The sequence below is a fragment of the Hippichthys cyanospilos genome, chromosome 6, assembly GCF_059441005.1.
Source record: "Hippichthys cyanospilos isolate Australia breed blue-spotted pipefish chromosome 6, RoL_Hcya_1.0, whole genome shotgun sequence".
Lineage (NCBI taxonomy): Eukaryota > Metazoa > Chordata > Actinopteri > Syngnathiformes > Syngnathidae > Hippichthys > Hippichthys cyanospilos.
Genome location: NC_142374.1, coordinates 25,076,023 through 25,086,838, shown reverse-complemented (window position 1 = coordinate 25,086,838; position 10,816 = coordinate 25,076,023). Strand labels below are relative to the sequence as shown.

Below are 10,816 nucleotides of genomic sequence, written 5' to 3'. Positions count from 1 at the left end.
AAATCCCAGCCACGAACGCTGACATCAACATCGGATGTTAGACGCGAATTCCAAGCCAGTGCCGATGTTGAAATGAGCGGGATGCATCAAGAGGTGCTTTCGAGGTGAACATTTTGCCAAACAAACACATACCTGTAATTAGTAATCAATTGTGTGGGGACACTCCGCGAGACGTGCCCCAAACATGGAGACCCCTTACTGCAGTGTCGACTTTTCGCCAACAGAGGATGCTAAAAGAGCAACAACAACAAAAAAAGTGCCCGAGACCAACCCAGGCCTAATTAAATGACCAAATACAGTACAACAAATTTCCCAAAACACCCCTCCCCCATCCCTCCACGCTTGCTTTGTAAGACACGTGCGATCGCAGCGTCTGTTGAGGGCTCCCGGCCAAATATTTTTGCGTTTACCGCTTGAAGAAGCCCAAGCAGGCTTGTGCCAGCATCTTCTGCTGGGCGCAACAGATGTAAAGTGTTGCAGCAGCAGAAGGCGGAGGCTTGTACTGCGAAGGTGGCAAAACCGGCACGTCGTTGGCGTCAGACTTGGCAGGAAACGTTTTCGGGGGTTTGGATTGCTTGCAAGCGCTGGAGCTTTCTGTCAAAATATTCTGGTAGCATCCGCATGAAAAAATGCATCATGTTATAAAACTATCCTCTGATATGATCTGAATGTTACACTATATCATATAGTTTCGACAGAGTACAAGTACTTGGAACATTTTATTATTCAATGCGCAAAGTGTTTTCCAACAGCACCATCTCGTGGCTGAAGAACGTTGAGAGGAACGAAGTTTTTCGTTTACTGTATGTACTTCAAAAATTAAATTAAATTACGAAATCATTTCGCGGGCCGGACTAAACCTGTTCGGAACCGGCCCGCCGAAGAAAACAAATCTTTAAAAAGTAGACACTTTCTAGAAGATAAAAAAAAAAAAGTTTGAAGCTAACCAAATGAATAGGTTGAGAAATGTTTAATTTGAAGCGTTACGTGACGTCGCTGCACGTCTTCAATATGGTACAAAATGACATTTCATATTTTTAGACGGATTAAATAAAGATGATTCCAAAAATAACTGAAAACGTGTCCATTGAGTTTCTCATAGAGAAATGTCGAATTTAAAGAGGAGAAATTTGGGGGAGGTTAAATGATCAATATGATGAATTTGACGCGGCCGTGACGTTACCTGTGTTTTGACATCCAGAAGTACTTGTAACGTATTAAATACGGTACAGTATAAGCTATTTCCTAATTTTACAAAGATGGGCAAAAAATGTGTTTAAAAATACGTGTGAGGTCATTTTGGAGCAACAGCTTTTAAAGTGGTAGCAGTTCTACTATTGAACGCCGTAGCGCTAGTGAGTGTCCAGCCAGGTGTACCCGTTGTTAAACAACCATAAAAGAAGGCGATTCGGTGACGTCGACTCGTTTTGTTTTTGCCACCCAGAAGTACGTGCAACGTATTCACGATACAAAATATGACGTATGGTATTTGTAAATATATATATGTGTATATGGATATTACAAAAAGCTACGCTTAGCGTCACGGTGGAACAAAGGCTCGAAACAGGCTGCAGTTTATGTTATTGAACGTAGAGCGGCGGTAGCGAGTATCCAGTCTCGCGCGTGCGCTTTTGGACAACCGTCGTAAGAGGACTCGCTGACGTCACTCACGCCAACTTGAAGTTAGTTAGCCCAAAGTAGCTGGCGGAGGAGCTGAAGAGCATTACAAGCGTGGTGCGTTTTCTGGCTTCCCCCTTTAAGGTAACTACACTGAGGCCTCTACAGTGTGGACTAGTTTCGAGCCGTGTGTGTAGGAAAAGGGGCTTGCCGAAGACAACCGTAGCCGAAGTGACGCACGTCACGTTGGCTACGCGCCGCGTTCAGCGAACTCGTTCCCAGAGTACGCTAACACGGCTAACTAAGCTAAATGTGCTAACTAGGCTAACGCGTAGCTGATGGCTGTCACCCAGGTGCCTGAACAAAAGTGACACTTTTTCCCAGTCTTTCAGGCCTAACTGAGCACGTTAATACAAAATAGTGAATTCTACTCGTTACGTTGCTGACTCGTCCTATCCTATTGTTTTTATTTGTCTGGCAACAGGCAGTTAGAAGCCACGTCCAATGCGAGGCAAATTGGTTACCATGGTAACAGCCCATCGTGACAGCAAATGTCGGTCAAAAATATCAACGCTTAAGAAATCATTCTAGGGCTGGGCGATATGGCCAAAAGATTAAACCTCGATTTTCACCAGACCCTGTGGACGATAACAAATCTTTTGAAATGAAGGAATACATCCAATTATACATGCATTTAATTGTTTGATTTACTAAACAAATACATTTTGGGGGAAATATCCAGACAACGACCATGTATATTGATTTTCAATGTTTTTATCTAAACCTCCATCGCTTGAGCATAACTTGCTTAAGTGTCACATATTATTCAATAGCAAATATGCATTTATACTTATCTTTCATGAATCGAGGCATTCAAAACTCTGCATTTGTTTTTTTATTAATTCATTTTCAAGTGATAGTGTATAGGAGGGTCTCTGTTGCTAAATGATTTACGTAGGTGGTAACAACTGAAAACACGTCTTGTAAAAGGCTCGTCCAGCACTGTGCCACTTTTGCAAAACATTGATTTCATTTTAAAGTCTTGGATTTTTTTAAACTGACATTCAAATTATTTCGACTCATTGGCCCGCCTTAAAATGCACTGTACGGCATTCACAGTAAAATAGGAAATCTTGTAACAATATAAATAATTTCAGTTTCAGGTTAGTTTTGCCATCATGAATTAGTTTAGTAACTGTAAACGCAATGTTTTAAATCACAGCACTTTTGGGCACTTTTAACTCTTAACAAGTGTAAAAGTAGCTCAAACAGTAAAACATCCGTGAAAGGGAGTGGCTACTTGACAGCTTCCTTGTGTTACTAGTCTCTTCCATGTATGTCTCGAGATTTGTAGTATGTCTATATTGCATGCGCAAGTTATTTTTTCCCAGGCTTATACTGTGGCCCCCGCTGGGGACATGGTCAGTCTTATTTTCCTTTCTTCCCCACCCTTTATGTTTTTCTTTTCTCGTCTGAGACCTCTGAGAACATCTTAGAGAGCGTCAACAGGCGTTTCCATCCCGTCTTCCTCTATCGGTCATTGTCTTTGAATGTTCGAGCCCATCAAGGGAAGTTGCGTTGCCTCGTACTTGTGCGAGTGTAACGACAGTAAAGAAACCTTCAGGCTTTATCATCATCAGGAGGGCAGAAACATAAGTGCAAGTGAAACAATCTAATGTACACCCTAGCGTGTGAGCTGAGAAAAAAAAAAAGAACATTTAAGAACCACACGATTGCGCACTGAGCTGAGTGTAGCGTCATACCGGCCTGTGTTGAGATCGGGATTGTTTTTCTACCAGAGGGTTGTGGAAAGATGCGTCGAGGGGAGCAGGCGCCGCACGCGTTCCAGGCGCCGGTGGACGTCCACGCCAGCGCCGACGGCCAGGTCTACATGTTCAAGAGGAAAGTCAACGGCGCGGCCGCCTCGTCGGACGAGGACGAAGACGACGAGGAGGCGGGCCTGATGGAAATGTCGCCGCGGGCCTTCCAAGAGTCGGAGCAGGACAGGCTGGGGGGGTTCCAGCTGCTGGAGCGGGACGTGCTGGACGGCGACAATCTCAACAAGCTGGCTTTGCAGTACGGATGCAAGGTAGGGCCGCGGCCGGGCAATATCTTAGGAAATAAAAGTATCCTGCCCATTAGCTCGTCAATTTAGCCAGTTAAACGCTGTGCTAAACAAAAGTGCTATTCTATATAAAACGAGGTATTTGCAAAATAGTCGAACCAAACTGACAGACGGTTGAAGCAAACGACACAACTTTATTTTCTGCCCTATAAAGCGCACCTAAAAGCCTTCAATTTTATATATATTTTATAATTCAGTGCGCCTTATACAACGCCTTAAACCTCCAGGTTTTATTTTTGGAGGACGAAAAAATAAAATTGAAACATTCTTTTAAAATCTTGATTCCTCTTGGCATTGATCCAAACAGTCTTTTAATGTAATCAAGAGGTATTTTTCCCTCATTGTTCAGATAGTACTTTCCTCAAATCATCTTTTTTTTTTCTTAATTTCTGACTGACATTAATTTTGACTGACATCTGATTGTTTTGTTGATATTCCCTTAAGCGCATCTCCATCTAGTGGATGCATAACGCAACCCCACTCACAACTCTAGCTTCTATTCTATGTGCCTTATAATGTGGTGCACCTTGTATTTGAAAACACTTTTAAGGCCATTTTTTAGGCCATTCGTTGAAGGTGCGCCTTTTGTGCAGAAAATACGGTAGCTGGAAATGCGCTTCATTATCTTTTTAATCAAGCAAAACTAACACTATTTTGGACAAGTATTAAATAAAGAATCATTGTTGTAACACGTGACAGTTTGGATGGTCAAATTGGGCGCGCTTGTAACTCATCCCCTTTTGTCTTTGCACAGGTGGCCGACATCAAGCGCGTCAACAAGCTTCTGATGGAGCAGGATTTATACGCGCTGAAAACCATCAAAATTCCCGTTCCCAAGCACAGCTTCTTAACGGAATGGCGCGCCGAGCCCAGCCGGCGCCCGGAGGCGGCGCCGCCCAAGGCCGACAGACGGCAAGTTTGGGACTTCCTCATCGAGGTGGACAACGACACGGAGAAGCTCATATCCAACGCGGACGACTTGGACGCGGATCTGTTGGACGACGGACCCAAAAGGTCCGGCTCCAAGGGACACAAGGGCCAGGGGGCGGACTGGGGAATTCAGTGGTGGAACGCGGTGGTGGCCATGCTGCTCATCGGCATCGTCCTGCCCCTCTTTTACGTCATCTACTTCAAAACGCAACACGGCGGCGCGGCCGCCGCCACGTCCCCGCCCCTCACATCTAACAGAACCGGGAACGGCACTTTCGGTACCGACGGGCACGAGCCGGGATAAAACGCGCCCGATGGAGTCCGTCAAAGTTCGATACCTTGAACATCACGTGCAATAGCTGCCTTGTCTCACCCACTAACTTATTCACTGCCATCGACGGCTATAGACGTCAAAGATCCATTTTGACTGTGCTGGCTGTGAACGGGTTAACACATGCCAATTCAATTTAGTTTAAAAAATATTTTCTCCGTAATTGTTACTGTTTTGTGTGCGATTTATGGACATTTGTGTTTTCGACCTTTGACACATTAAATTATTGTAGCTAACTTAAAACTTCAGCTATAGTGCCCCTCCCATATTTGCAGTTCGCCATTCACAAATTTCTGTTGCATCTTCTGGAATCAAAAGTAGTGCCTTGGTGCCACCCGCGGCGCAATAGCTCACCGGTGATGGAATGTTGTCATTTACAAGGACTAGCGTCACCAAGGTGGTGCCCACGGGCACCATGTAGCCCCCAAGGATCGCGTGAGTAGCCCGCAGGCCTGTTTGGCAATAGCTTACAAGTGATAAATGGTGAGAAACCGTGAGAAATCATGAACATGATCGGTGTCTTCGGGTAAACTGGTAGCCCTTCATATTACTCCGTACCAAAGAAGTAGCTCTCGCTTTGAAAACGGTTGGTGACCCCTTTACTCGGGATGTAGAAAGAATTGGTGAATCGTGAACCTCAGATATGTGGATGCTTACATTAGAGTCTCTGGGATGTTGAAAGTTAATTTATGCATTATTCATTTTGCGTTGGTCACTTATTAGGCTGGATTCACACTAAGCACAGGCACCAAACTCTTATTTCAATGCCTACATCTATATAGAGATATTTTTTAAAATCTACTTCCATGAATATTTGAGTCCAACATACTGTATGGCTGCGTTCATGAATCTAGGTGAGGAATAATGTATGTTTTCTCAATTGCCTGACTTGAGGCGTGTGTGTGAATCCGGCCTCGTTGGACCTGAACGGCGTGCCAAACATGTCACAGAAAGCACAGTGCATTGCAATAAGGAGTGATGGAACTTTGGAACGTGTGGCCTGCTAACACAGGATGCCTTAAATCTTCACATGGTGAAACGTGCACCTTTTTTGGACACTTCAGGGAGTTTTCAATATATTTGAGCAATTTAGCCTTGAACATGGAAATGGCAATGTGACTTTTTTTTTTTTAATGATTTTCAAACTGTTCGGTAAATCTTGTCACTGACTGATGAGTCCTTTTAAAATAAATAAGTTGCTTATTTGACATAAAAGGTGTGGTGTATAACCTGAAACACGGTAAAAGATAAATGAAGCTTCATGAAACACTTGTAATGCCTTTTTTAGGACCTAATTGATTACTTAAGTGCACAATTCCCCGCAAACACGAAACCAAAACCAAAAAACGAAACCAAAATTGCGTTGAGAGCTCCTCATGCAAAAACAGACAAATGAAAATCTCACCCAGTGCACTAGTTCTTTTTGGTTGTGGCCTTCAAGTCCGCTGGTGGGTAAAGCGTAGTTTGGTGCCGGGCCGGTGGCCCTGCGGCTCGGGGAAGATGGTCCGGAAGGTCAAGTTGATGCGGGGTCCGCGATCGTGGTACTCCTTGGCCACCTGGTGCTGACCGCCGCAAACAACGCATTGAAAAGAGTGTGCAAAAGTCTTGCTTGAATCCCAATAAAAGACAATCATGGCGCCCTTGCTTTGGCCTACCTGCCAATCATCCTGCGTGGCTCCTTCCATCAAAAGCAGAGTGCCGTGACCCAGGGGAATCTTGATACGCTCCGCGTAGGTGTAGTCACCATTTTCTTCCTACAGTACAACAAACCAGAGCATGCGTCTTAAACACAACGCTGTTTTTCCTATTAAAAAATAAAGAACAACCATGTTAGTGATCTCAGAATTTTTCCCCAATTTACTGCAAAAAATATGATTTGCTTGTCTAAAGTAAAAATGAATTGGCTGCAAATCATGATTGTGTTTATTATCAACTATTTTGGGATTAAAAACATGTTTTACATTCTTCCCTTCATTATGAAACAGCACTTTTTTATAACTAGGGCAATTTTAATGAATAAAAGAGAACTCAACAGGATGTGCAGTCAGAGGGTTGTAACTACAAATCTCTGCCTGTTCTCGAGAGCAAAAACAATCAAAAGTCTCTTGTCTTCCTTCCTTGTGTGTTGTTTATCAAATGTTCTAGGTTGCCTGAACCCCACAGGAACCCTGCCTACTGTCTTGTGAGGACAAGCGCTTAAGAAAGTGGGTAGACGGATGGATTTGGTTTTAGAGTTAAGGTTTGAATTGGATTTTTGTCCAGGTTGAGGTTAGGCAATCAATTGTAATGGTTAAGTTTAGGGGCATAGAAATGCATGTCAATGTATGTCAAAGGGATGTCCCCACTAAGACAAGTGCGTGTGTGTGTGTCTGACCGGAGTCGGCTTCTTGCGCAGGCTGAAAACTCTGCAGTCGCCCAAGCTAAGCGACGCGATGACGGGGCGCCGCCCCAGCGAGGCCTCGTCGTCACTGTGCCAGCCGATGCTGTCGTGCCCGTCGCGGTAGAGGTTGCACAGCAGCGAGTTGAAGCGCTCGCCGTCGCCGCCGCCGTCGCCGCTGGCCTCCCCGACCGCTCGCCGAAGCTTCAGCAGCAGCGGATGCCACTAGTAGCGTAGGACAGCTCCGACTCAGTGCGAGAAGTCACGCTTTGCCACCATCTTGTGGCAAGTAAAGGTAATTACAGTGAGCGATATTTTTCCGGTGCTCTACCTCAGCGTTGGCGGCCATGGTGGAACGAGCGTACGTGTAAGGTAACTCTCCGAACCAGCAGGTTAACCTTGGCTCTTCGTAGGCAGCGCCTGGGGGGGAGGTGGGGGGGCAGGCATGACATACACAGGTTGATGCATTTCATGGTGATTACTGAGCAATTTGGATTTTTTTGTGAATCAATATTGGACTATGAAAATGGATTCCAGTCACAGCTATTATATTCCGACAGTATGATAACCGTGAGCAAAAATATTACGGTGTTACCATACTAAAATTACAGCTCTATTTTTATTTTTCTATTGAACACTATTAAATTGTTGTATATAAAATACTGAATATTTGGTATATGAGGAAATGTGTGCAATGTGAAATGTGTCAAATCTCCCAAAAGAGGGCGACATCAAGCAAATTGTCATTTCCCCTAGCGTGCTGCTTAGGTCCAAAGGGGTTCTGACAAATTCCATATTTTTTTGAAAGACCGCCCTATCTCCTAGCTACCTTGTCTAAAGTTGGTCTTCTGTGACCACGGAAGCTCTGCCAGCAGCTTACTGAACATCCAGTCGGCCTCCGGCGCTGGAAGAAAGCCTGGCACCAGCCGCAGCCTGAACGCGTCAAAACAGTTAACAATCACTGCAAATCATAAATAAATGGGAGAAATACATAAATAGTCAAATATTTTAATCTTGCAGTGAACAAAAACGCCATACGGACGGATAAAATAAATAAAGTTTTGCTTTGCATAATCAACAAAAATCATAAACAAATGGGCGAAGAAAAAAAAAAATCTAAAAATCGATACATCTTTTGAGCCATATCATCCAACCCAAAGAAAAACTATACTATAGAGTACTGGAATTTGTTTGGAACAGGCTATTGGTACTTGAATCCATTTGATTGCCGACCTCGACACTCCTGACGGTCCGTGGCTGATTTCGTAATCACCTGCCTTGCTGCGGAAAGCAAAATACAAATATGAACAGTGCACAAAAGTATTGATGAAATAATGAAATTTGACACTTACTCAATGTTTTTTTCCGGCGGAACTTCTCTTACTGGCTGAAAAGAAGACAATGATTTTTTTTTTTAAGTAACTCCAATACTGTAAGCACCTATTCATATCATGATCAGTTATGTTTGTTTTTTTTTGTTGGTTTTTTTGTTTGTTTTTGAATGTGGATAATAACCTTATTGGGCTGGTGGAACTCAAAATTTCCAGGTGGCGCCTGCCGATGTATTCCCCAAGTCGCAGCTTGTAAGTTTCCACTTTGACTCGGGGGGACTACGCGCCCAAGAAAAACACAACACATCAAATAACACTTAATGTAACCCCCCCAAATTTAACACTCTTGCGTAGAAAACGCACCCTTAATTATGGGCTCAAAATTCTGCTCTTTTCTATGTTACCGTGCATAAGACGCACCGACGCTTTGGTGACAATGTCAAAACTATAGCAAAACACAATAAATCTCATCTTCCTAAACCTTCATATTTCCGTGTGTTCATATCCAGGTTAAATATTTGTTGTTGGTTAAGTGCTCAGTGAACACCTTGCAGCTTGAGATCATTTTACCATAAATAGTCAAAGTCGAGTCGCAGCCGTGTTCCACCAAGTTTGTGGTTGTGTGGATACAGCAAAAGACATTTAATAAATGAGTCAAAAAGAATATTTTTCCGTGTTCTCTAACCGGTGCACTCTTAATTGAATCAGCTAGAGACATCCTAACTTTACATGATTCTCTCGGTTTTCGTAATATTCCTCCGTGTGAACAAGGAGGGACTCGGACGTTGGTTGAGTCTGCTCGCTTCTTTTATTGAAAATGTTGCCGTAACAATCTCAGCTAACTTGAGCTGCTGTTAGCTGCAACGGACAGTTGATGCTAACCGCCAACTGACATCTGCCCTCTAGCTTGTCCCATTACGGTAATTATTGTAAGTAAGAATACGGTCGATATAAAATGCACGTCTGTGCGAAAAAAAACTAGGCTTATGTGGCTGAAAGGTCACTCTTCCTCAAATGTTGACGAGTAAATAAACAAATAAATCTAACTTTTAAGTTGCTGTTTATAGGACGCACCCATAGTTTTGGCCTTCATTTTTTGGGGAAAAAAAGTGTGTCTCATATTAGGGGAATTACGATCTTTAAAATGGGTTTGCATGTAAGTAAGGAACTTTCAAGTACCTGCTGGTTTTGGTTGTTTGGGGGTCGCTTTGGCCCACGAGCCCTGCACCCTTGCACGCTGGCGTTTATCTGACATGGCGCTTGGGCTGGAAAACTTCAAGTTTTCTCCTGTGAGAAAATAGGTTTTTTTTAAAGGTGAATTCATTGAATTACTTCAATTTAATGGCCTGCCCCAATTCAAACTATGACATGTTTTACTAAGTCCTTACAAAATACAAATTTGAGATTTAAACTACTGCGATAATTTAAGCGTGCTAATCTATTCAAATGTAAGTTGAGTTTACACATAAAAGTGTACACACTGTCCAAAATATGCTGGTGTTTTCTAAAATTCCGTCATTCGTGTTCTATTTTTAAAGACTCGAAACGACGTCTGCCTCTTTTTTCACTTGAATGAGAATGAAGTTTTAAAGGCAATACGGAACAGTAGCTAATTACACTACTACGTCGGAAACATGACTATATTGTCAAATTATAAAAGTGTCATCTTTACATCTATTTAAATCGAGAAATGACTTACCTACGGGGACAATAAAACACAATATGGCGACAAGAACTTCATTTGGCTACAAAACGTGAGGAAAGACAGCCATGATGGTGTGCTACACCATAATAAACACTACCAGGAACAAAGTTCTACTTTTCCGTTGCCTTTAACATTCTTGGCGTTGTTCCAACTCAACCTTTTGTCACAATTTAACATATAACATATTGGTTTTGTTTATCATCATTGGTGTTTTTGAATTAAAAAAAAGATTTCTTATCGTTTCTTACTGCGGTTCGAAACAGTACCGGAAACTGATTGCAATTACGGGCGTAAACATGATGGACCAACAACGCTGCTTACTCACGTTCGGAAGAAAAGAAGCTACTGGCGGCCATCTTAAGTTGCCACTCGCAAAGCCCTGACTCGAATGCATTGCTTT

The 10,816-nt window shown here is 43.0% G+C and overlaps 2 protein-coding genes across 3 annotated transcripts; one reads left to right on the top strand and one right to left on the bottom strand.

Annotated features, from left to right (window-relative positions):
* Positions 1-1,593: 1,593 nt before the first annotated feature.
* lysmd4 (LysM, putative peptidoglycan-binding, domain containing 4) lies at positions 1,594-6,821 on the top strand. Its single transcript, XM_088417930.1, has 3 exons — positions 1,594-1,761; positions 3,417-3,706; positions 4,497-6,821. Exons 2-3 carry the CDS (start codon positions 3,431-3,433, stop codon positions 4,974-4,976), a joined length of 756 nt encoding a protein of 251 aa, XP_088274056.1. The 5' UTR covers positions 1,594-1,761; positions 3,417-3,430; the 3' UTR covers positions 4,977-6,821.
* On the bottom strand, positions 2,295-10,504 carry alkbh3 (alkB homolog 3, alpha-ketoglutarate dependent dioxygenase). 2 transcript variants are annotated; one of them, XR_015865963.1, is made up of 12 exons: positions 10,411-10,504; positions 9,891-9,998; positions 8,896-8,990; positions 8,733-8,767; positions 8,614-8,661; positions 8,210-8,313; positions 7,712-7,800; positions 7,378-7,605; positions 6,659-6,757; positions 6,409-6,565; positions 3,381-3,729; positions 2,295-3,313 (listed from the first exon to the last, which is right to left on the bottom strand). XR_015865963.1 is itself a non-coding variant. In XM_088417929.1 (11 exons), the coding sequence occupies exons 2-10, from the start codon at positions 9,964-9,966 to the stop codon at positions 6,440-6,442; spliced, it is 900 nt and encodes a 299-aa protein (XP_088274055.1). In that variant the 5' UTR covers positions 9,967-9,998; positions 10,411-10,504; the 3' UTR covers positions 2,295-3,729; positions 6,409-6,439. The 2 variants fall into 2 exon arrangements, 1 of the variants encoding a protein (XP_088274055.1); XM_088417929.1 differs by having other exon boundaries at positions 2,295-3,729.
* Positions 10,505-10,816: the final 312 nt, after the last annotated feature.